Source organism: Chiloscyllium punctatum, chromosome 8 (assembly GCF_047496795.1).
Source record: "Chiloscyllium punctatum isolate Juve2018m chromosome 8, sChiPun1.3, whole genome shotgun sequence".
In the NCBI taxonomy this organism is placed as follows: domain Eukaryota; kingdom Metazoa; phylum Chordata; class Chondrichthyes; order Orectolobiformes; family Hemiscylliidae; genus Chiloscyllium; species Chiloscyllium punctatum.
The window spans coordinates 16,267,364-16,294,096 of record NC_092746.1 but is presented as its reverse complement, the minus strand read 5'-3'; the positions used below and the strand labels follow the sequence as shown (position 1 = coordinate 16,294,096).

Genomic DNA, 26,733 nt, shown 5'->3' with positions numbered 1-26,733 from the left:
GATTTCCTTCCTTCACACTCAAGTTTGGATATATGTATCAAAAGGATACATATATCCACACAACCAAGTCCTTTTCTGGTGATAGAATCAGAGAATCATAGTACCGTGTAGCATGGAAACAGACCCTTCAATCCAACTCGTCCATGCTGACCAGATATCCTAAATTAATCTAGCCCCATTTGCCATCATTTGGCCCACATCCCTCTTAATGCTTCCTATTCAACTACCCCATCCAGATAATACTAACAATTCCACTGTAAATGGCGGCAAGTGACTGCTCCTCCCTACAGAAATATTTAGCTGCTATTTAAAAGTCAACAAAACTAAATTCGGAATTTAGGATGAACTAGAGTAACCCGAATGGCTGCACAAAACATTTTAAGAAACGGAACCAAGATTGTGCAATTCAAGTGTGACATACAGACCTTTAAGCCTTTAGAAATATAGATTTTTTAAAAAAAATTGGTCCAAGCAGTTTTGAATTGTTCGAGTAACAATGTTTAGATGGACATATTTCAATTCAAATTGTGGAGAGTTGTACGAGTTGGAGAGTTGTTTCATCAAACCCATACACTTAAAAAGTTGCGAGAACAGACATCAGCTAAGCAAATCAGTCGTCGACTCCAACAGTGTTTTAAGTCATGGGTGCAAACACTTCTTCGCAGTCTCCCATTCCAAAACGGAAAAACAGCATTTATACTCAGCTGCTCCCTCCTAGTTTTACTCCTGGTTATTTTAAAGCCAATTCTGTCATTTTCACTTCACGCTTCAGTCAAGACTTCCACTTTTGGAATCAAGTGAAGACGACGAACAGCGTTTGCCAGATACCGTCTGAATGGACTAGCCCATAAGTAATAATAAATAATAAGCAATTTTACAAAGGCATTCCCGGGAGTCCCAACAGGCAGTCGAGGGAAACTTTAAAAAACGGGGTTGGTCGCGTCTTCCGGAACGCAAACTTTTGTTTTTCAGTCTGTCGAGGTTCACCTCATAAAACTTACCCTCACTGCCGCACTGTTTGCCATTATTCGCTCCCATCGTCCAGGCTTCATGCTATATCATCACAGCCCACCACACCATCCCAAATTCCAGACAGATGGAAAAGAAAACAGAACTGCAGCGCAGGACGGGAATCGTTCAGCTGGCTACGCAGTTTCCAGGCTTGAGAGAGAGGAGGGGGTGGGAAAACTCTAAATTACAACGCACAGGCGCTCGGCGTGTCGTTTCTAGGGGTTTTGTTTTGTTGTTGGAGGGGTTTGAAGTTTACACAATTGATTCGTCCACCGGCATTAAGAAGCAAAATCCAAAGCGATCCCAGCCACAGCCAGAGCAGGTCCTGCCACCCATCAATGCAGCGGATAACGCGAATACCGCCCCGGCTGTGTGAGCTCAGGCTGCAAACCCCATCCCTCAGCAGCGGGGCCCCCTTCTCCTCAGCAACGCCCCTTCTCCCAGAGCCGAGGCTGGGGCCTGCCAGTAACCTTCCCATCCCCCGCCCCGGCTCAGGGGAAGGCGCTGCACCCCACCCCCGGCCCCGTTCAGGAGGCATTTAGGTGTCACAACCGCGGGCAGTTCATTTAACACTCTCTTTTAGTTTCACCCTGGTTTCTTTTCGGATACGTGCCTGTGGATGGTCTCCTGGCGTAACTCAGCAGGTAACTGTAGAGAGAAAGCAGAGTTGATGCTCCCAATCCAGTGACCCAAGTCGCTGTATCTTTTTTTATAGGTTAACAGAGAAAAATACAACTTTCACAGGCCAGATTGCAACTTCGTGTGTTAATCAAAATGTCCTTAAGCATTCCGTTATAAAATGGTCGCTAATGGCTAAAGGGCAGCAGCTCTTATTTTTATGCAGAAACTGGAAATTCGGCCCGATTTCTCCATGAGTGTGTTGTTCTGCACTGGACCCTCCTCGGTTTTTTTTTCTTTGTTCTCGTTTAAATGTACTGTTGTAATAGCTTATTTAGATAAGTCGTAGTGCCGTTTTTTAAAAAAAACGCTACATCTTAAGTGAAAAAATTAACTGATTCCACATTGGGATTAATGTTAAAGCTGGGTGGAGATTTCTTTGCACGGTTTCTAGCCAGTGTCCCATACGTACAACAGTGTGCATTGCTAACTGAAATAACAGAAACGGTAAACGACACAGCTAAATATAAAATACAACATGGTACTTTTTTTAATTTTGCATTTTGTACAAAATACGATTGACAAACAACATTTTAAAAGGAATCTGGATGGGAAGAGTTTAGAGGGATACCGGCTGGTAAGTGGGACTGGACTATGTTAGGATATCTGGTCGGGATGAACGAGTTGGACTAGGCGAAAGTGAGGATTTGCAGATGATGGAGATCAGAGTCAAGATTAGAGTGGTGCTGGAAAAGCACAGCAGGTCAGGCAGCATCCGAGGGGCAGGAATCCTGATGAAGGGCTTTTGACAGAAACGTCGATTTTCCTGTCCCTCGGATGCTGTCTGACCTGCTGTGCTTTTCCAGCACCACTCTAATCTTGACTATGAACGAGTTGGACCCAAGGGTCTGTTTCCATGCTGTACAGCTCTCTATTATTTTTACTTTAATCAGCCTCCATCTGGTGGTAGAGGTTGGTCTGTGCAGGAAGCTGCTGCGTTCCAGCACTACTTACAGCTATGAACTTCAGCCACAAGACAACTCTCTGTAAACTTCCTAACAAAATGTACAAGATGCTTTTATTTGTAGTAGATTGCTTAGACTAGTTCATCACAAAGTATATTCCAGTAATGGCATTTGGGTAAGATAAACCAGGGGCAGGACCTACATGGTTAATGTTAGGGCCCCAGGCTGTGTTGTCCAGCAGAGAGACTGGGGTGCAGGTACATATTCCTTGAAAGCAGCATCACAGGGAAACAGATTGGTTAAGAAAGCACTTGGCTTGCTTGCCTTTATCAGTCACAGCAGTGAATGTAGAAGTTGGAACAGCTGTACATTGGTAAGGCCACATTTGGAGTACAGCGTACAACTCAAGCTGCCCTGCTATAGGAAGGATGTTATTAAACTGGAAAGGGTACAGGAAGACTTAAGGATGTTACTGAGATTGAAGAGACTGAGACAGGCTGAATAGTCTGGAATGTTTTTTCCCCTGGGGAGCGTAATTGGATGAGAGATGACTTATTAGAGGTTTGTAAAATTGCAAGGGGATAGGTAAGGTGAATAGTCAAGGTCTTTTTCCCCAGGGTAGGGGGAGTCCAGAACTAGAGAGCACAGGTTTAAGGTGAGGAAAAGGTTTAAAAAGACACTTGAGGGGCAACTTCTTCACACAGAAGGTGGTGCATATGTGGTGATATTGTAATTTTACCCACTTCTACCAGAGCTGTCAGGAAGTGGTAAAAGTGGGTAAAATAACAATGTTTAGGCAAGTACATGAATAGGAAAGGTTTAAAGGGATATGGGCCAAACACAGGCAAATGGGACTTATTCAGTTTAGGAAACCTGGTCGCATGGACGGATTTACTGAAGGCCCTATTTCTGTCTTGTGGAATAACTGGAGCTCTTTTCACGCTGTTTTTATATGACCAAGTCTCTGGCAAACTCATAAATTTTGTACATTCTGTACAAAATCTGACAATTCAGAATAGTTTCTACTGGCAACACCAGTTCATTGTCAAACTATTGTCTACACTCTGGAAACAATTTTTGTAAGGAATAAGAATTTGGTGTCATCCTTGTTCATTTGTGCTTGCTCTTTTTAGTTTGTATCTCACCAACTAACAATGTTCTTTCAGTTGGGCAGAACTCAAAACTTGGATCCAAGATCATGGTTAAGAATATACCATATGCATTTAAGTTGTGTTACCTAACTCCTTCAAGTTAGGTGGCCATCAGTAACAATGAGAAGATACTAAGGTAAAACATTTGACTGCAAGGTTATTCATTGAGATGTAGTTTGACTTAATGCTCCTCAACTGCACTGTTGTTTCCTCAAACAATAATTCTTCCTTATTTAGCTGGGATTATCTTTAATTTATAGAAACCCTACAGTTTGGAATCGAGCCATTCAGCCCATCAAGCGCACACCGACCCTCCAAAGAGCATCACATGTAGCCTGCGCATCCCTGGACACAATGGGCAAATCAGCACAGCCAATCTACCTCATGCAGACATCTTTGGACTGTGGGAGGAAACCAGAGCACGGGGAGACACAAGAAGAATGTGCAAACTCCACAAAGACAGTCACCTGAGAGTAGAATTGCACCTAGCTCTCTGGCCCTGTGAGGCAGCTATGCTAACAGACAGATCATGGTATGTACTGATATCAAATGATAAAAGTAGAAGAAATTAGGTCCTGCAAGCAGAATTTAGGGAATTAGGAATTCATACTTGTGAATGTAGAAATAGGCCATTAGTCCAGATAAATCCATGGCTGGAGAGACAGTGCAGGAAGGAGGGCTTTAGATTTTTGGGACATTGGAACCATTTTTGGGAGTGGAAGGACTACCAGACCCTGAACTTGAGTGGAAGTAGCATCCTCACGGAGTTTGCCAGAGACTTGGTCATATAAAAACAGCGTGAAAAGAGCTCCAATTATTCCGCAAGACAGAAATTATTGAGTCAGACAGCACAGAAATAGGGCCTTCAGTAAATCCGTCCATGCGACCAGGTTTCCTAAACCTTCTCCTATTGGGGAAGATTTAAACTAATTTAGCAGAGTGGTGAGTACCTGAGAGAGGGCTCAGCAGGGGGTGGTGAAGGGCAGGGAGATGCATAGTCAAAATTATGAAGTAAAACAACTGAGTCAGAAATGCACAGATGTTACAGGACAGTTAAGGCACAAGGGAGATTTGCAGGATGGATTTTGTTTTAAAATGCTTGGAGTCTGGAAAACAAGGCACATGAACTGAGGGCTCAAATTAAACATGGGAATATGTTGTTGCAATAACTGAGATATGATTGGGGGAGGGGCAGGATTAGTGGTTCAGTATTCCAGGATATAGGGTCTTCAGATGAGACAAAGAAGAAGATAAAGGAGGAGGGGTTGTAATATTGATCGGAGATTTACTTTCAGCAGTAAAGATGACATCTTAGAAGGCTCCTCAAATAAAGTCATATAGGTAGAACTCAACCAAAATAGAGCAATCACATTGCTGGGAGTGTACCACTGGCTCCCTGAGAGTTTGAGAGAAATAGAAGAACAAGTATGTAAACAAATTTCAAAGAAGCGTTAAAGTAAAATGGGTGGTCTCAACTTTCCCAAAAGTAACTGGTGTAGTCACTATGTGAAAGGTTTAGAGGGAACAGAATTCTTTGAAGGCAGCATGGAGAAGGGCATGGTCCTGGACTTTAATTTTAGGTAATGAAACCAGGCAAGCAGCTTAAATATCAGTGGGGGAATTTTGCAGACCGCAATTATAACTCCATTAGATGAGAAAGGACAAAGATGGGCAGGAAATTAAATTTCTAAACTAGGGAGAGGCCAGTTTTAATAAGGTCAGATATGAGTTATCCACAGTGGACTGGAAGCAGGTAATTTTAGGTAATTCTGTGAAAGAGCAGTGGAGTGTACACAGGAAGACAATAGAGAGACTACAAGGCAACATGTTCCAATAGAAATAAAGGACGAGACCAACAAATCCAGTGAACCATGGATAGCGGATTGGATAAAGAGGAACAGGGAGACTTACAGCAGGTACTGAGGGCTCAAAATAACAGAAGCTCTTGAGGAGGGGTTGTCCAACGGGGAACTTAAAAAAAGAAATTAGAAGAGCAAAGAGGGAACATTGAAGTATAATGATAGGTAAAATAAAATATCAGTTATTTTGTAAGTGCTTTAAGAGGAAAAGGATAGTGAGAGAAAGAGTAGGGCCCATTAAGCACCATAGTGGTAATTTGTTCTTGATGCTAGAAGATATTGATAAGGTTCTAAATGAATACTTTGTGTCAAAGTTCACTTGTGAAAGGGACAATGAAAGAAGGATTGTGATATACTTAAATAAATTAGCATTGATAGAGAAGAGGTTTTGAGTGGCTTGGCAGGCTTAACAGTAAAGAAATTTCCATGATTGGATGAAATGCATCCCAAGCTGTTGAATGAGGCAAGGGAGAAAATAGCAGGGGTGCTGGCAATCACTTTAAATTCCTTTCCGCCCACAGGAGATGTGCCAGAGGACTGGAGGAGAGCTAATGTGGTATTACTATTCAAGGAAAGAGGACGGGATAAACCTCATAGTTCTGATGATTCTGGATTCCACATTGTGAATACATTGCAGTGACACCGACTGCTCCTCAAGCTCTCAAACCTGGAGTTCAAGTTGCTGTGGCTGAAGACACAAGCTAATAGAACTGTTACAGTACGAAAGGAAGCTGTTACACCCTTCATGGCTGTATTGACTTTCTGGTTGATTGATTCGCTTGATGTCATTGCGCAAAATTACAGAGAGCAGATGATACATTCTTTGAGTATTTCAATTGAACCTGCCTTCACTACACAAAGACAACGTGTACTAGCCATTTTTCTTTCTTTTTTTCCCCAGCACCCATGTTTGGCGTACAGGTGTAAGACACAGTGAATGAACAACACATGCATAAAACTTTATTCATGTTCCACTAGCAGGAAGAAAGGAAACACACAAGTGGCTAGTGACAAGCAGTACCCTTCTCATCAAAGGAAAATGCTGCGTAATGAAAAAGTGAAAGGGGAGGGCAGGGACTAAATGGAGATATAATCGGAGGGGGATACGAGACTGCCTGAAGAAGAATCTTCTCATGTTGTATTTGCTTCTTTTACCAAATTACTTTTGTTTTGATACCTTTGCAAATGGGAGAAGTTTATCCCTATCTACGTCCTCTAGATCCTCATGATTTTGGCTATATTCGGGTCTTGGGAAACACCTTGGAGTTCCCATTTGGATGTACACTTCAAAACTCAGAGCTGTCTTGTCATTCTTTAATTTAGTAAATAATAAAATCTATTCTGAATGAATGAACATGGAACAACTACTCAATTCCATCCATCTGTTGTCACTTAATGTAAAGATGTCAGCTTAAATACTTTATCCTGACTAACAATAAAAATCTAATCATCCAAGAAATTACTAATTTCCTCACAGAGTCATAGAGATGTACAGCACGGAAACAGACCCTTCGGTCCAACCCGTCCATGCTGACCAGACATCCCAACCCAATCTAAACCCACCTGCCAGCACCTGGCCCATATCCCTCCAATCCCTTCCTATTCACATACCCATCCAGATGCCTTTTTAAATGTTGCAATTGTACCAGCCTCCACCACTTCCTCTGGCAGCTCATTCCATACATATACCACCTTTTGCGTGAAGAAATTGCCGCTTTGGTCTCTTTTATATCTTTCCCCTCTCACCCTAAACCTATGCCCTCTAGTTCTGGACTCCCTAACCCCAGGGAAAAGACTTTGTCTATTTATCCTATCCATGCCCCTCATAATTTTGTAAACCTCTATAAGGTCACCCCTCAGCCTCCGACGCTCCAGGGAAAACAGCCCCAGCATGTTCAGCCTCTCCCTATAGCTCAAATCCTCCAACCCTGGCAACATCCTTTTAATCTTTTCTGAACCCTTTCAAGTTTCACAACATCGTTCCAATAGGAAGGAGACCAGAATTGCACGCAATAGTCCAACAGTGGTCTAACCAATGTCCTTTACAGCCGCAACATGACCTCCCAACTCCTGTACTCAATACTCTGACTGATAAAGGAAAGCCTACCAAACACCTTCTTCACTCTCCTATCTACCTGTGACTCCACTTTGAAGGAGCTATGAATCTGTACTCCAAGGTCTCTTTGTTCAGCAACACTCCCAAGGACTTTACCATTAAGTGTCTAAGTCCCGCTAAGATTTGCTTTCCCAAAATGCAGCACCTCGCATTTATCTGAATTAAACTCCATCTGCCATTTCTCAGCCCATTGCCCCATCTGGTCCAGATCCTGTTGTAATCTGAGATAATCTCCACTACACCTCCAATTTTGGTGTCATCTGCAAATTTACTAACTGTACCTCTTATGCTCACATCTAAATCATTTATATAAATGACAAAAAGTAGAGGACCCAGCACCGATCCTTGTGGCACTCCACTGGTCACAGGCCTCCAGTCTTCTACCTTTGAGCCAGTTTTGTATCCAAATGGCTAGTTCTCCCTGTATTCCATGAGATCTAACCTTGCTAACCAGTCTCCTATGGGGAACCTTGTCGAATGCCTTACTGAAGTCCACATAGATCACATCTACCGTTCATCAATCCTCTTTGTTACTAAGACATGATTTCCCATGCACAAAGCCATGTTGACTATCCCTAATCAGTACTTTCTTTTCCAAATACATGTACATCCTGTCCCTCAGAATTCCCCCCAACAACTTGCCCACCACCGAGGTCAGGCTCACTGGTCTATAGTTCCCTGGCTTGTCCTTACCACCTTTCTTAAACAGTGGCACCACGTTAGCAACCTCCAGTCTTCCGGCACCTCACCTGTGACTATCAGTGATGTAAATATATCAGCAAGAGGCCCAGCAATCACTTCCCTAGCTTCCCACAGAGTTCTCGGGTACACCTGATCAGGTCCGAGGGATTTATCCACCTTTCATCACTTCAAGACATCCAGTGCTTCCTCCTCTGTAATATGGACATTTTTCAAGATGTCACCTTCTATTTCCTTACATTTTATATCTTCCATGTCCACAGTAAATACTGATGCAAAATACTCGTTTAGTATCTCCCCCATCTCCTGCGGCTCCACACAAAGGCCACCTTGCTGATCTTTGAGGGGCCCTATTCTCTCCCTAGATACCTTTTTGTCCTGAATGTACTTTTAAAAACCCTTTGGATTCTCCTTAACTCTATTTGCCAAAGCTATCTCAAGTCCCCTTTTTGCCGTCCTGATTACCCTCTTAAGTGTACTCTTTATACTCTTCTAAGGATTCACTCGATCTATCCGATCTGTACATTACATATGCTTCCTTTTTCTTAACCAAACTCTCAATTTCTTTAGTCATCCAGCATTCCCTCTACCTACCAGCCTTTCCTTTCACCCTAACGAAAATATACTTTCTTGGAGTAAGGGAAATAAAGGTGTAATTCTCAACAGTCAATCAACCCACATCTTTGCTGTGAAACCACAATTTGATTTATTTTGACGGTCCATTCTGACCATCACACTCATCCTGATTAGCTTCAGTGATCCCGACTCACTTAGTTTTCTCAGTCTGCTTCACAGTGATCCTGACTTGCTTCAGGCTAGTATGTCTTATTTCACAACAGCCTGATTCCACACTCTAGGGAATCTATAAATTAAAGATAATCCCAGCTCAATGAGAAAGCATTGTACTTTGAGGAAGCAACAATGCAGTTGAGGAGCATTAAGTCAAACTACATCGCAATGTTAAAAATCACACAACACCGGGTTAGAGTCCAACAGGTTTAATTGGAAGCACACTGGCTTTCAGAGTGTCACTCCTTCATCAGATGGTTGTCCGCAACCACCTGATGAAGGAACTGCGCTCCGAAAGCTAGTGTGCTTCCGATTAAACCTGTTGGACTCTAACCCAGTGTTGTGTGAATTTTAACTTTGTACACCTCAGTCCAACACTGGCATCTCCAAATCATTTCAATGACTACATTTCAATGAGTATCAAAACAGTGATCAGTGATATTTGGGAGAAAATGCTGCTGATTAAAGTCATACCTAACACAAAGGTCTTGATTGTTAGAGATCACTCAACTCAGTCCCAAGATTTGACTTCACGAATTCTTCAGGGTAGTGTTCTGGACTGAACAATTTCTCCAAGGTCATAAAGTCAGAAAGGGAGATGTTTGATGCTAATTGCACAATATTCAGTCCCGTTCACAACTTCTCAGCTACTAAAGCAGACCATGTCCATTTGCATCCAGACCTGCACAACATCCAGGTTTGGGCTGATAAGTGTGAGGTAAGATTCACACAATACGGCAATGATTATTGCCAACAAGGGAGAATCAGGTGATTGCCCTTGTTCTTCAATGTTGTTACCATTGCTGAATTCTATCAAGATCAAGATGGTTACCATTGAGCAGAAACTGAAATGGTCAGGCCATGTAAATACTGTGGCTACAAGAACAGGTCAGATACTGGTAATTTTGCAATGTGTAACTTCCTGCCTCCCAATTGCCTGTTCCATCAGTTACTTTACTCCACCTACTTGTATGAGTGCAACTCCAACAACAATCAAGAAGGTTGACACCTTCTTGTTGGCATCCCATCCACTACCTTCAACACTCAGTCCTCTGACCACGTTAGCATAGTGGGGGTACTGTGTACCGTTTACACAATGTACTGTAGCAGCTCAACAGGGCTCCTTTAGCAACACACAAACCCTTGAGCATTACAACCGAGAAGGGAGCAGATGAATGGGAACATTCAATCTGCGGGTTCCCATCCAAGCCACACACCATCCTGATAGAACTATATTGCCATTCCTTCATCATTGCTGGGTCAAAACCTGGAATTCCCTCTCCAACAGCCTGAGGACTGTCACAGTTCAAGGAGGCAGCTCCCCACCATCTTTTGAAGGGCAACTAGGGTTGAGCAACAAATTAGCCAGTGAATTATCCATTGGCTTAGCCAGCAACACCTCAACCCTATGAGTGAATTTTTTAAAAAATGATTTCTCAGAGGCAAAACTTTTGGACTGGATAATGAAACTAGTCACAGATTCAACACTTATCAAAGCAGTACAAAAGATTCTTGGAGCAAAACTAATACCAGGACATTGACACATTCATAGCATTGTTTCAGATTTTCTGCGATCTTTTATCTGGACACCAAGACCTGCAAGCATCAGCTGCAATTACTAGTAATGACACAGTAGCCAGGAAGCTAAAATCAAAGAAGCAGTGAAAGAAGTGTAATCATTTGCAGCCATCAAGAAGTTGTCCTCTGTTCAAAGATCTTTGCAAGTCATGCAGTGGAAGGGTCACTGGGCTTGCTTCCACAAGACATTTAGTTCCAAAGGTAAAACCAAACCAATAGGATGTGCTACATGCTGGCAGAAAAGCGGGACATATGTCAGACCCCTGCATAAAAGAAGGCACATATTGATTTTGGTAGCAAGAGAAACCAGCATTAAGATTCAGCATAGAAGAACCTTCAACCAGTACGTGAATAGGCCTTTCACATTGTGAATTTGACACATTGGGTGGATGAAGTCAGTCAGAAACTTTTGCCACTATGAACATGATATGTGATGTGCCCTAAGAAAATTGGTAAATGCACACTCAAGATCAAAGGTATAAGTGCAAACATCCTAGCAGTCAGAATTCTGAAGGATATAATGTAGATAATTGAAATTCAATAATATAACCTACAACAGAACAATTCACCCATCCCTTGCACTTCTGCATTGATGATTAAATGCACCTGTGACATTTCTGCTTCACTCAGGGGGGGGTACGTGTATGGAATGAGCTGCCAGAGGAAGTGGTGGAGGTTGGTACAATTGCAACATTTAAGAGGCATTTGGATGGGTCTATGAATAGGAAGGGTTTGGAGGGATAGGGGCTGGGTGCTGGCAGGTGGGATTAGATTCAGTCGGAATAGCTGGTCGGCATGGATGGGTTGGACCGAAGGCTGTACGTCTCTATGACTCTGAAACCACAAAACTTTTTGCTAGGTAGACAAGAAAAGACCAGCAATTGGAGGACAATCGGTGTGTATGGAACTCAACAATGTGACATTCATGAAATCACTAAGGTTCCAATCGCAGCAGAACAGGTTAAGTTTAATCACAATGCATTGTTTCATAAGTTACAACAAGACTACCCAGGCTGACTCAATGGCATAAGAAACTCCAAAGGCAATTGTTGTATTGCACCTCAGAGAATAATGTAATTCTGTGAATTAATCCTCACAGATGGCATATACAAAAGAAGTTTAAGAGTGAGCTAAATGATATGGAATGTAAAATGTAATGATATTGTCTATACATCAATATACAGATATTGCATTTCTATTATATGCATGCTGTAGAAAAATAGCACAACTAGGGTGTGATTTTACTCAAGATATCTAGAGCTTTCTCTAAAGAGATACCCACACCAAATTCCTACTTTATAATTGAGTCCCAAATTCACAGGAGCTAAATTCTTTTCCAAGCTGAATTTCACACGTGGGTATTGATTGGCTCACTTGGCAAGCAATCTCAAGAAATCACAACTTTCAGAACACTATTTGGAACATGTTATTTCTGGAGACTACCTTTCAGTCCAGCAGTCAGTCAGGATCCATATCAGGAGCATATGGTCAGAATTACTGAAATGGAGTCTATATTGGCAAGGATAAGATGACCAGTAAAGATGGTTACCTGCTTCCTGTGCATGCACAGATGATGGCAAAGACATCACCCGACATCAGAGCCCTCTAGCTGCCTACCTGGCGGTCTTGTTAGTTGGTGCCCCTCCCCCCCCCCCACTGCTGAATTCTGGCCACTAGTTGCTGCCCTCTCTGTTTACTGCTGGCGACTTCTCCCACCCCCATTGCTGCTGGCTTCTGACCACAGTCACATTCTTGCCTCTCTCCCCTTACTGCTAATCATATTCCCTGTATGACTCACCACTTTTTGGGCATACCTTTAGCTGCACCACCTTCTGCTGACATTGGCAATAGATGTGGCCTTGCAGACAGTATTCTTGTATGAGTATGTATTGCTGCTGATGATGTAATGATGTGCAAGACAACAAGAGCAGAACTAAAATCTACACGCATGGAAGGTGGCAGCTCATTGTGAAGGTCTTGTCTTCAGGACCACGATATACCAGAAGAATGTAGGTCAGAATCAAATTTTTGTCTCTATCTCAGTTTTGAGGGATCCGTCTTCAACCAGGCAAAGTCAAAAATGTATGATACATGCCTACTCCACAAGAGAAAGGAGACCTGCAGTAATGTCTTGAACTGTTTTAATTCATACACCAAACATACCAAACTTTCTGTGAAACTGTTATTTTTAAGAGACCCCTTAAGATGCCTCATGTAGTGCATGATCAACACATAATCAAGTCACTCAAATGAGTGTCATCAGCAGAAGCAGAAGCATATATCCTGCAGTACTACATAGTGAGGAAAGAGACAATCTTGAATATAAATATATCTCATAAAGGGTTAGGAGTTGCATCATGCAAGATAGCAGTCCAGTTGCATTAAGATTCATAAAATTATTCCAACATTGAATATGAAACACTGAGTGTGGTATTCAGTATCAAAACATGTCCCTGTTTGGTTAGCAGTTCGCTATGGAAACTAGCCACAAACTGTTGGCAAAACTTTCGCACAAACCACTGACAAACACACCACATAGAGTACAACAACTTTGAATCAAAGTTTGACTTTGATGTTAACTACAAACCTGGTCCCAAATCTGATTACCTCGAATACACTGAGCAGATTCTAAATCTGAATGAGGATGTAAAATTTTGCAGGCTTGTCCCTGTCCAATTATAGCCTCAAGGAGGGGAAACTCTCCCTGCTTCCTTCTCCAGAACCGACGGAACGGATTGCTGAACCATTCATCCTCCAGTAATGGATTGTGCCACTACGTAGACCTCAGCTGTGAGTATAATGGGGTGAGATCCACCCAGACCAGGCACCTCTTGAATGCAGGGCCACCAGAAGACAGAAGATATGTGCCCATTTGGTACTAAGTATTGAACCAGGTCAGGTGTTAGATTTGGAGGTAGGTGAGCACTTTGGTGATAGTGACCACAATTTGGTTACGTTTACCTTAGCGATGGAAAGGGATAGGTATGTACTGCAAGGCAAGGATTATAGCTGGGGGAAATGCAATTATGATGTAATTAGACCAGATTTAGAATGCATAGGATGGGGAGTGCAGGGGATGGGCACAATGTGGAACATATTGAAGGAATAGCTACAGCGGGTCCTTGATAAGTGTGCACCTGTCAGGCAAGGAGGAAATGGTAGAGCCAGGGAACCATGGTTTACTAAAAACGTTGAACCTCTTCTCAAGAGGAGGAAGAAGGCTAGTGTGAGATGAGATGTGATGGCTCAGTTAGGGCAGGTGAGATTTACAAATTAGCCAGGCAAGACCTAACGAGTGAGCTAAGAAGAGCCAGGAGAGGACATGAGAAGTCTTTGGCAGGTAGGATCAAGGAAAACCCTAAAGCTTTCTATAGGTATGTCAGGAATAAAAGAATGACTCGAGTAAGATTAGGGCCAGTCAAGGACATTAGTGGGAAGTTGTGCATGGGGTCCGAGGTGATAGGGAAAGCAATAAGTGAATATTTTTCATCAGTATTCACACTGGAAAAAGACAATGTTGTCGAGGACCATACTGAGATACAGGTTACTAAGATTCCAATTACAGTGATATGGCCAAGACTACTCACAATTTATTCTTGACAATCCAACTCCAAACCTCACAAAAGTGAAATCGACGGAGTCAAGATGGAGATTTCAAAAGTCCAAGACTTGACCAAGTCCATGAACCCCTCTGCATGATGCATGATGCTAGACCAGACTGGGCATTGCCAAGGTTAAAACTACCAAGGCCTTCTGAGTCCAACACTATACCTTATTCCCAATTCCCAGCTGCATCTGCTCCCAGGAGGACCAATTACACTGTAGAACATTCCAGGTGGCCTCCTTCTTCAAAGACCGCAATTTCCCCTCTCATGTGCTCAACGACGCCCTCCAGCACATATCCTCCATTTCCCACACTTCCGCCCTTGAACCTCACTCCTCCAATCATAACAAAGACAGAACCCCCCCCTGGTCCTCACCTTCCACCCCACTAACCTTTGAATACACTGCATCATCCTCTGCTGTATCCACCACCTACAAACAGACCCCACACCAGTGATATATTTCCCTCCCCACCCCTATCTGTGTTTTGGAGAGACCATTCCCTCCGCGACTCTCTTGTTAGGTCCACGCCACCCACCAACCAACCCTCCCCTCCCGGCACCTTCCTCTGCCATTGCAAGTGCAAAACCTGTGCCCACACCTCCCGCCTCACCTCTGTCCAAGGCACCAGAGAATCCTTCCACATCCTGTCAGAAATTTATCTGCACTTCCACACACATCATCTACTATATCCATTGCACCCGATATGGTCTCCTCTGCATCGGGGAGACAAGGCGGCAATTTGCGGATTGTTTCAGAGAACATCTCTGGGACACCCGCACCAACCAACCCTACTGCCCAGTGGTCAAACACTTTAACTCCTCCTCCCACTCTACCTAGGACATGCAGATCCTGGGCCTCCTCCATCGCCAAACCCTAACCACCCGATGCCTGGAGGAAGAATGCCTCATCTTTCCCCTTCGGACCCTCCAACCACACGGGATCAATGTGGATTTCATCAGTTTCTCCATTTCCCCTCCCGCCACCTTACCCCAGTTCCAACCTTCCAAATCGGCACCACCCTCTTGAATGGTCCTACCTGTCCATCTTCCTTCCCACCAATCTGCCCCACCCTCCTTTCCAACCTATCACTTTCAGCCCCACCTTCTTCATCTATCTATCACTTTCCCAACTACCTTCCCCCCAGCCCCACCCCCTCCCATTTATCTCCCAGCCCCCTTAGCCCATAAGCCTCATTCCTGATTAAGTGCTTATGCCTGAAACATTGACTCTCCTGCTCTTCAGATGCTGCCTGACTGGCTGTGCTTTTCCAGCACCACACTCTTTGAACCTGGTTCGCCAGCATCTGCAGTCCTCACTTTCTCCTTCTGAGTCCAGAGGTAGGCACAGCATCACAATGCCACAACAGCTTTTCCTCATCTATAATAAGTATAGTCTACAAACCCTTGAACCGGTGGCAATCCAGCAATATGGTCAAATGCTTTTAATCTTTCTTTATGCTCAGTGAGGGAGGTGATGAATTATTGGTATCTTGCAATATACTATGGGAATAGTCGAGAAACTAAAATTTGAAAACAATAGTTCATGATTGATTAAGGTCACTTATAATCACAATATCAAAATTTTACTTGATTATAATACTGTCTGAAAGAAACATGACACATACTTGGATAGTGTCAATGACCTTAATTATATACTGTCAGTGCAAGGGATGCACATGGCACCCAATTAGGCTGCATTTCATCTACTATGAGCAAGGAGATCCAAATGAATCTAAAATTGAAGGATAAGTGATTTTCTTTTCATCTACATCTATTTTTCTGTGAGATTTAACCTTGCTAATTAGTCTCCCATGGGGAACCTTGTTGAACGCCTTACTGAAGACCATATAGATCACATCTACCACTCTACCCTCATCAATCCTTTTTGTTGCATCTTCAAAAAACTCAATTGAGTTTGTTAGGCTGGGTGCTGGCAGGTGGGACTAGATTGGGTTGGGATATCTGGTTGGCATGGATGGGTTGGACCGAAGGGTGAGTTTCCATGCTGTACATCTCTATTACTCTATTCTGTGGGTTCTCAGTGGTGACACTGATGCTGCAGCAACAGTGGGAGGCTCCAGTCTCCACTGTGCAGGAGTCCCTCACAATGCTTGAGCTCTTATGGCCTCACAGAACCAGAGCTGACCACCATGTTCATCCAGGCCAATGGGGTATCAGCCCATCACAAGCAGAACTAACAGTGATGGGGAAGCACCATGACACAGCACTCAAAACAAAAATGAGAAAACTAGAGACAATCATGCCAGCACAGTTGATAGAATGTTTGTGCTTTGAGTTTTCTGTCATTCAACTACTCTTCATTAACTTGCTGTTTTCCACCAGATGCTTCTTTGATGCTTAAGAATGTAGGGAAAGCTTTGTTATTCAGTCTAGGGCTGTAAAACACATGAATAGACTTCCTGAACAACTGAAGTGCCTCGGGTCAGGGCCTTCCTCGTCTTAGGACTACCAGGAACATGCTACCTTGTCTATTCTTCCTCATCGAGCTATGGCTCCCTATGGGCCTCCTCAGACTTGCTGGTGGGCTCTTCCTCTGATGTTTCATGGCAACATTCCATGTCCTGGCCCTCCAAGGTCATACTCTGCAACAGACCAAGATTGTGCATATCATATATCAAGAGAATATTGCATTGCACATGAAAATTTGCTCGGGCGGCTGGAATCTCACCTCCAAAGTTTCAGCTGCTCCAGCTATTTTCTCAGAATGTACCGTTTTCTGTACTTTTGTAGCATTCATTGCTGCCCATGACTTGTTGCCACATATCACTGTCCGTGGTGGGCGGCACGGTGGCACAGTGGTTAGCACTGCTGCCTCACAGCGCCTGAGACCCGGGTTCAATTCCCGCCTCAGGCAACTGACTGTGTGGAGTTTGCACGTTCTCCCCGTGTCTGCGTGGGTTTCCTCCGGGTGCTCCGGTTTCCTCCCACAGTCCAAAGATGTGCAGGCCAGGTGAATTGGCCATGCTAAATTGCCCATAGTGTTAGGTAAGGGGTAAATGTAGATGTAGGGGTATGGGTGGGTTACGCTTCGGCGGGGCGGTGTGGGCTTGTTGGGCCAAAGGGCCTGTTTCCACACTGTAAGTAATCTAATCTAATCTAATCTTATTTGGTCTGTACACATTCAGCAAAATGATACAGCCCTTGAAAAGTTGCAGACAATTTCCTTCTTGACTGTTCAGCAATGAATTGGTCAATTTATAGAAAGCAAGTCGGCTTCTGGCTTTGATTCTCTTTCACCTTCCATCTTTTGAAAACTGACATCATCACACCTCTTGTTGACCTGTCAACATATCACCCAGTTTTACAGAGGCATGGGAGAGAGCAGGGGTTAGAGATAGGAATGGCACCTAATCCATATAAATAAAATTCAACAGTTTTCCTTTATTAATTCATGACACTGGAACTTACTAGCACTGTGCTTGTGCTTATAACACACAATCACCAGAATAGATTTAAAAAGTAATGAGTCATGCAAAATGTGATCAAGTGAACCATTGTAATAGTTAAACACTCCTTTCACTGTGTGTGTTGCTCTGGAAGTGCTCTTCAGAATGCCTGTCACAATTCATTTGTTACACCACAGCCATCACAGGGGCACAGCTCTTGCCAGCAAGTGGCGGAAGTGGTGGAAGAATAGGGAGGATTGGAGGTGGCAACCAACACATCTGGCTAAGCTATATATGATGGCACAATAACAGTCCCACAGCTTACTTAATTTTTATTGCTACCATCACTGTGTTCTCTTGGCCACAATGCTAGACTTAAAGCAACTGCAAAACAACTATTCTGAACAAACTTCATCCAAAAAAAATCTTCTATCACATGCATAAATCAAGTCATCTCTTTCATGCGTTCCCTTCTTGCTTGGCTTCAATGAACCTTTGCATGCCTTCATTTCTACTCAATTCTGTGGCTTGAGAAGGCCTAGCTGTGGACTTCATGCATGACTTCAGCATGTGTGACAGTAGGCTGGTTGACTGGCTGACAGGCAGTATTGGGGCACTGGCTGGGTAACAGTGGTGAGGGGATGAATGCTGACATCCTAAGAAAGGGCAACAGATTGATGCTCCACTGTGCCACTGCCAAACCCCCTGGGCAATCCCTCAGCATTCTAGTAGTCAGCTGGAGCAATGAAGCATGAATTCCCAAGAGACCCTTCCAAAATCTTTGAAAGCCAGTATTCCCAGCCATGTCAGTAGTTTGCCTGTACAGGGCAGCAAGTTTATACAAACTTCAGCCTGAACATCCACTGCAGACATTGGTTAATTTTGCTTGCGTGGTAGTTGAAGTTGAGATGTTGGCCGTTAGAGGAACATCATGACGGAATCCCCAAGTTAGGGTTTTCTGCCACTGTCACTGTTTTCTGCTGGCCAGTGAATGCATCAAGCATTCCAGATGCATATGCTTTGTCCTTTAAGCTATTGCACCAAAATTCTTAAACAAGCTCTCTGCAGAAGAACCCATTGCCAACTTCACACTCCAAAAATCTGGCACTTGTGCTCTCCTTTCTCCCTGCTTGGAGCAAGTTGCTTATGCTTGGCTTATCACATGGTTGATCCCATTTCTATACTAGCCTGTCCAAGTACACAAAATGACAAAATCTGAATTATGTTAGCCTCTTCTTCTTCAACCTTTTTCTGAACTGTTGCCTGGCAAATGCTTGCAGGAGAAAACACAGGAAGGGGAAGAAAGAAAACATTGTGAAACTATCTGCAGCTTGTGTATCAAAAGTGATTATGGTATGTGAGAAGAAGCACTAGGTATGGGCATAGAGTTTTCTCAGGCAAGAATACATAATGAGGCTTGGCTGAGAACCCAGACAACCATTAGAGAGCTGAAACATCTGAGCTCTTGCTTGATTGTGCTGTGAAATTGAAGGTGTGTACTGTACCTTTAAGAGAGAGTGAAATCTAAAAGCCAGCAAGCACCTGTCATGTGACTGACTGATAGTCACAGAGTGTGCTGGAAAATTGAAAGATATAATATTTGACTGTAACTTGGGCACGTGAGTTGTTTTTACAGTAGTTTGAATTTAACCAATCAGTTTAAATTGGTTAAGCTACTAAAACCCAATCAAATTTGAGTGTTACTGTTTTGACAACATCGAACCAATGAGATGATCCGATGTTTGGGGTATATAAAAAAAGCAGGCACTTTGAACAGTTGGCCAGAAAGAGCACTGACTGCCATTGAATGACACACTCTCTGTCAAAGCTCCCTTTTTCATATGAAACGTCTTTGCAGCAGAAGACCGAAGATGACCCAGGGAGATCTACAAACAGAGGAAGATTGATTCCAAAGATGACAGCCACTGTCTGCTTTTGAAAATTGAGTTGCTGTAAATTTAACAGGGGCTAAGCCCAGATCAGTCTATTGTTACATAGTGGGAGGTAGGTAACAAACCTTTAAGAGAAAGGAGAATTAGAGTTATAAATAGTTGTTGATTAATGTTGATTTTAGAGTTAAAGAATTTTTTTTTCCTTCAACTAGTGGAATTTAGGTAGTTTTCTGTCACTCGAATTTTAATGGATTATAATGTGAGGTGAGCTTTTCTGTGTGTTTGGTTTAATTAGCAGAAGGGTTTAACCACCATCTCATAACAATTGACAGCTCTGATGTGTGATCTCTATCAATTTCATAATGTGTATTTACACAGGTTTAATAAATGTCTTGTGTTTTCAGGTATTGAAAATTTAACAGGTCTGGATGATTAACACCTTTATTATGCTGAATTAGAAAGGAGTCATCTTTAAATATAGTGGATTTTATTTGGTCAAAAGTTACAATTTTTTTTTAATGCATCCATCTGTCTCTGAATGGTTCTATACAGTGTTTAGTGGATGAATGAAATGAGATCTGACCATGATAAATGGGGTCATAGGTATGTTTGGAGGCATGGATGGGATATGGGAGTCTTATGTGAGAGGCATCAGGAGGTGCAAATGATATGCACAGGAGGGCCTTACAATATTTTTACAGCTGGGATGAAGACCCACTATATTGAGACAGGCATTTTAAATAGCGCACCTCTGTGGCTGCAATCAAAATGTTTTGGCTATCTCTTCCTCTTCTTCTCTTCCACTAGTAGCTGGTCTGGGAAAAGTCACCAGTCTCAAAATCAGAATCGGGATTCAACAACAGAGTTTGTTGTACAAAGAAACTGGGGAAAGAGAGATGTCCGTCAGCATGGCTGTCAGCTGTGAGCCTCCTCTCACCCTCTGAGCACATGTCACAATATTTTATACATTTCATGGTATAATGGTCCAAATATTGAGTCTTTCTTTGTACAGCATGGTTTGTTTACAGAAAACATTACAGAGTTACTGTCAGTTTCAGCAGCTACACAGAAGTCCATTGCTGCAGTAACTGGTTGTAATCACTCTTCCTGAGAAGGAAGATCATTTTCCATTACTGCAAATCTAAGATATTAACACTTGTATACAAGCAGTCTCAGGTAGTTAACCTTTCTATTGAAGGTGATAGCTGGACTCAGACACTTCGGCAGGCAGTAGACATTACTGATGTGTATTCTCTCCCCCACCCACCTTAAACTAATCATCTGTGTTCTGTATCTATTGTGCTGGTATCCCATTGGCCTCAGGCAGTATCTGTGTATGCTTTGCTGTACTTTTCCATGTAATAGCTCAGCGGCCATCTTGTGTGCTAAGTGACCAACTTATGGCTCAGCAGCCATCTTGTGTCTATGTATCCCATGTCAGTATGCCCCATGTCAACTCCCACTTCAACATCAATTAATGTAATGGAACTTTTATTGTATTTAATCACTATCAATTTGGTTTCCATTTTTATTTCACTGGTAACTGTGACCCTTTTCCCACTGCCGTTAAGTTATCTCTAATAAATTCAGCTATTCAATCATCTCTATGTTCTCCAAACAAGTTCCAGTTGGCAATGTGTAAAACCGGGTCTTGATTTTTCTGTAACCATGTCTCAGTAATCCTTACATTGTGTGGTTTCCTTCAATGCGTGTTTGGCTCTGGCTGCCCTGTTTAATTTTGGGCACTATGTGCATTTCTGCACAGATATCTTGACTTATTGTTAATTCAATTTCCTCACATTATGTTTAACCATCATTTTAGACTCCAGTTTGATACCTCCACTTAATCCCATGCCATCAATGTCATTCATTATTTTTGTGTTTATGGTTACCTGCCCTGTTCAGTTTATATTTAGGCTGCTGATGTTTTTTGTAGAGCACTCTCCTCTTACTAGTTTAAAGCATTTACCACATCTCCACTTACTCTTTTTGCCAAGCCACTTGTCTGTTCTCAGTTCAAATGGAGACTAGCCCATAGCTGCTATTCCTTCCTACACTTGGGCTAGTGTATGTGTCATTAAAAGGAGCCCTCTTTCTCATGGCAGCCTTTAGCCATGTGTTATTCTCTTAAATTGTCTCCTCCAATGCTAATTTGCAAATGTTTCATCCAATAATCTATGGATTATTATCCTCCACGCCCTGCATTTTAATTTATAGCATAGCTTCCGATTCTCTGCCAGCAGAGTCTCCTCCCTGTTGCTACCTATCTAATTTGTTCCACTATGAACAAGACAACTGGAACTAGCCCCTTTCCAAGTGTCTCTCCAATCATGAGTCATATCCCTTACCCTTGCACAAGGTGTGCAATACACCCTTCAGGATTTTCGCTGTAGGTTGCAAGGTATGTTATTGATCCCTTCATTACAGAGTTTCCTTTAACTTTACAATTTCCTTTGACTGCTTTCTCAACTACGATGCCTTGGTCTGTAATGTGGCTGTCCTCTCTACAGTTTTTCTCTTTTGCCATCAGTACATGGCCTGTGAACTGAACTTTGGACATCTTTAATTATAATTATGGGCAGCACAGTGGCTCAGTGGTTAGCACTGTTGCCTCACAGCACCAGGGTCCCAGATTTGATTCCAGCTTCGGGAGACTGTGTGGAGTTTGCACATTCTCCCCGTGCCTGTATGGGTTTCCTCCGGGTGCTCCAGTTTCCTCCCACAGTCCAAAGATGTACAGGTCAAGTGAATTGGCCATGCTAAATTGCCCATAGTGTTAGGTGGATTAGTCACAGGGGAATGGGACTGGGTGGGTTACTCTTTTTGGAGGGTCAATGTGGACTTGTTGGGCTGTCGGGCCTGTTTCCACACTGTGGGGAATCTAATCTAATCTTAATCAATTTTTTTTTCTTGTTCACCTTTAAGCTTTGTTGAGAAGTCACTGTATATTTCAATCATGACCAGCAATGGCATCTTCCATTGTACTTCTGCATCATTAAACTAGCAGATCATTCTCTAGCTTTCGCTGCAGAAGACCACTATCTCATGTTATCTAAATGGTTATTCTTCTAGAGCAGTATCTGAAGTACAAAATGGAATACACAACTGTCTCTATTCCCTGATGGGCATCTGGACTTTAATTAGAAAACTACACTTTTCATCTAGTTTCACTTGTTCGTAACCATTCCTCAGATCCAGGTGGTGGCAAGTTTACTTTTGCAAGTTGTGGCAAAATTCTTTCAATGATTGGTATGGAGTAGTGAAACCCTTTTAGACTTTTGGGGTCAATGTTTAGTTTTCATGTTGTTTCACTGTTACAATGCTGCAAATCAATTCTGTGGGAGTTGTCACTTTCCTGTTCTCCTGTCTTTTCTGGTTCTTCTGGCTTATCTCTGAGGGCAGCTGGAACCTTCCTCAGCAGATGCTGAATTAGTCTTGCATTCTCACCTACTTCAGGATAAGAATTCGACTGGAAGACAGTTAACCCTGATCTGTTAACCCTGTGAACAGATCTGTACTCATCTGAGATGTGTTCCACGGTTGACGATTTGTTCCGCTGTGACACTTTTCAAGTTTCTTTGGATATGTTCAGGGTTACCGGACTAAGTTTTAGATCTGCTCTGGCTGAGCTGAGTGGCACTTGCTTACCATCTATGATCTGGAACTCCAGATCTTCATTCATGCTAATGAAATGGGCTCAGAGTAATCTATCCTCTCAGCATCAGTATGAATCACATGTTGAGCCACGTTGTGAAGATTTTTGAAGATTATTTTATGTTGACCTGATGTCCTTTTTCTGCAGACCCTATTCCAACAGTCACAAACCATGCATCACCTACTGACTGAACTGCATCAACTGTTGTATGGTTAATTGAGATTCAACAGAATATTTAGCTGCTATCTCTCCAGTGTCCACCTGTACCTGCTTCTGGTACTTCCTTATTGCCTTATACTTGCATGCAAAATGATTCAACTTCTTGCAGTGAGAACAATGGTTTCCCCACATTGAACATGTCTCCTTTTGCATGATGTCCTCCCCAGTATTTAAATCCTGTTTTGCATCTGTAATTGTTATGCGCTGTGTCCCTGGACTACTTGTCAGCATAATGCAAAATGCCATGATAGGTCCCAGCTGTTGTTTCAAACCTCAACATTATTGCAAGGTCCATTGCTGTCCTGAGGGTAATTTTGTTGTCTCTCAGTAGATGTGTTTTTACTTCTGGATCCCTTATTCCTAATAAAATTCTAATCTCTAATTACCTCATCCTTTTACTGTGCAAGTTCACAGGTTTCTGTAAACGGAGTTAATAAGGTTACATATTGATCAAAGCTGTATTTTGAAACAATATTTTCCTGACACTGCCAAATTTGTAACAATATGTACTTGATCTGATTTGTTTAACAAATGCATTCTGCTATTGTACATGGAAGAATTCCCAGTAGAAATAGCAACATATCTAAAACCTCACAGATCAAATGGCAAATGCAATCAAGATAGTTTCCATGGATTTATCTATAATTTCCCCCCACAAATGTTAGTGACTTGATGGGTCATCAAATCTCCCAATAAAATGAACAGAGCTGATAGGGGAAAAGCTACTACCATTTTCTGTTCAATGATATCTTCATTATGGTCTTCATTTTTCTTGTTTCACTAGTAGCTCACAACTTTGCAGCTGTGCCTTTCATTTCAGCTCTGGAAACATATTTCTTCAGACACCATATTTTGAGTATACAACACAGCAGGCTTTCGTGAAGTGAAACTTAAGATGCCTGTCTCCAGGGTGTGTGCCCAATGACACAGATGCTGAATTGGTCTTGCCAAGGTGATAGACGTCATTTGACTATGACTGTCCAGAACAGATATTTCTAATGTTTGCATTTCAATCTAAGCTTATTGTGTATTTTCCTTTGTGGCCTTTTCAATCAGAATCTCATAAGTAATAAATTGCAAAACTGGAATTTGCAGCAATGAGCAACGAAGACTGTTATCCCTTTCTGCTGACCTTTTCATACAAAATAATAAAATAACCCCTCTAATTATCCTAAACAATAATTAAAATCTAAAAATAAGAAAGATGCTCAAATTAGTTTGCTCTTTTACTTTTATGGAACCATTAAATAACTTGTTTTATGTTGAACACCAGTCCTTTGGATTTATTTCAAACACAGATAGCAATACTGAAAAATGTGTTGCTGGAAAAGCGCAGCAGGTCAGGCAGCATCCAAGGAGCAGGAGAATCGACGTTTCGGGCATAAGCCCTTCTTCAGGAATACTGATAGCAATACTCCCAATGCACTGCAATGCTAACTGTGGCACTTTGTAATTACATTTTGATCAAATTGGAACATTCATTCTTCTCTGGGAGAGCATAACAGTAAATCACCAAATGTCATTAGTGCAAACTCCTGGCTAATAGCTTTTTTGTTGGAAAATCAAAGAGCTATATTTTCATGTTCTGTATCTGTAATGAAGAACCTATTCTTGTCCTGTTTCTCTTTCATTCTAACTTTAACACTTTAAGAAAAGTGCCAGTCCTAAAATGTATTAGGTTAATAATTGAACTATCCAAGCAATGAGCTAGTGAGCTGAGGAATAGGATGATAGAGCAGATGAATGAGTGGCTGAGAAGCTGGTGCAGGGAAGAAGGGTTCACATTTTTGGATCATTGAAATGTCTTCTGGAGTAGAAGTGACCTGTATAAGAAGGATGGACTGCACCTGAACTGGAAGGGGACTAATATACTGGCAAAAGTTTGGTGGGTGGGACCCAAGGAGATAGTGAGGAAAGAGATCAATCTGAGACTGGTACAGTTGGGAAAAGAAGCAAGTCAAACAATCAGGGAAAACAGGAACAAAGCAGAGAACGAGGTAAATTAAACTGCATTTATTTCAATGCAAAAGGCCTAACAGGGAAGGCAGATGAACTCCGGGTATGGGTAGGAACTTGGCACTGGGATATCATTGCATTTCAGAGAAGTAGCTCAGGGATGGACTGGACTAGCAGCTTAAATGTCTTAAATGTTTTCATGCTAAAGAGCTCTATGACTCCAGTCAACATGGCTTTGTCAGAGGGGGGTTCGGCCTAACAAATCCACTGGAATCTTTCAAGGAGATGACCAAGACCAAGTGTTTGACTGAGAAGAGGACTGTTGATATCATTTATATGGATTTCAGCATGACTTTTTACAAGATCCCACTTGGGAAACTGATTAAAGAAAAGGTAAAAGCTCATAGGAGCCTGGGTAACCTGGAAACTTGGATCCAAAGTTGTCTCAGTGACTGAAGATGGAGGTGGTGGTGGAAAGCTATTTCTGTGACTGGAGTCTGATGTGCAGTGCTGAAACACAGGGATCAGTGCTGAATCCCTTATTGTTTGCGAGAGTCACGACTTGTGTGAGTCATGGTAAGTACATTTGTAGATGGCACCAAGATCCTCTGGGATGGGGTAGATAAGGGTGATTGACAGTGAGGAGGAAGTTTATAAGCTAAATAAATGGAATTGTTATATGAGCATATCAATGGTAGATGGAATTTAACCCTGAAAAATATGAGGTGATTGACTTTGGAACAAAGAACAAAACAAAAAAGTTCATAATGAAGAGCGAGACACAAACTCAGAGGAACAGAGGGATGTTGGGGTATTTGTTCATAAATCCCTAGAGCTGGCACGACAGGTTATTAGGGTAGTTGAGAAGGCCTACAGGATGATTGCCTTTATCATTCGTGCCATATATTGTGGCTCAGTGGATAAGCACTGCTGCTTCACGGGACCTGGGTTCAATTCGTACCTTGGGTGACTGTCTGTGTGGAGTTTGCACTTTCTCCCCGTGTCTGCGTGGGTTTTGTCCAGGTGCTCTGGTTTCCTCCCACAGTTCAAAGATATGCAGGTTGGATGGATTGGCTGTGCAAAATTGCCTGGTAGTGTCCAAGGATGGACAGGCTAGGTGGGTTAGTCAAGGTAAATGTAGGGTTTAAGAGATAGGATAAGGGATTGAGTCTGGGTCGGATGCTGTTCAGAGGGTCAGTGCAGACTTGATAGA

The 26,733-nt window shown here is 42.5% G+C and overlaps 1 protein-coding gene and 1 long non-coding RNA gene across 3 annotated transcripts in view; one reads left to right on the top strand and one right to left on the bottom strand.

The window, feature by feature from the left end:
* Window positions 1-1,841, bottom strand: part of fbxl7 (F-box and leucine-rich repeat protein 7) — a 348,767-nt gene extending 346,926 nt beyond the window's left edge. The window contains exon 1 of one of the 2 annotated variants that reach the window (XM_072575192.1): window positions 1,625-1,841. Coding sequence is in view for 1 of the 2 variants with exons in the window: in XM_072575191.1 (XP_072431292.1) it covers window positions 1,002-1,038 (37 nt within the window). In the remaining variant the exon portion in view is untranslated. Of the gene's footprint in view, window positions 1-1,001; window positions 1,472-1,624 lie in introns of those variants that run through there. The other variant, XM_072575191.1, reaches the window with a different exon arrangement.
* On the top strand, window positions 1,367-6,954 carry LOC140480392 (uncharacterized). Its single transcript, XR_011961284.1, has 4 exons — window positions 1,367-1,655; window positions 3,761-3,881; window positions 4,006-4,277; window positions 6,126-6,954. It is a non-coding gene; the product is annotated as an uncharacterized lncRNA (long non-coding RNA).
* Window positions 6,955-26,733: the final 19,779 nt, after the last annotated feature.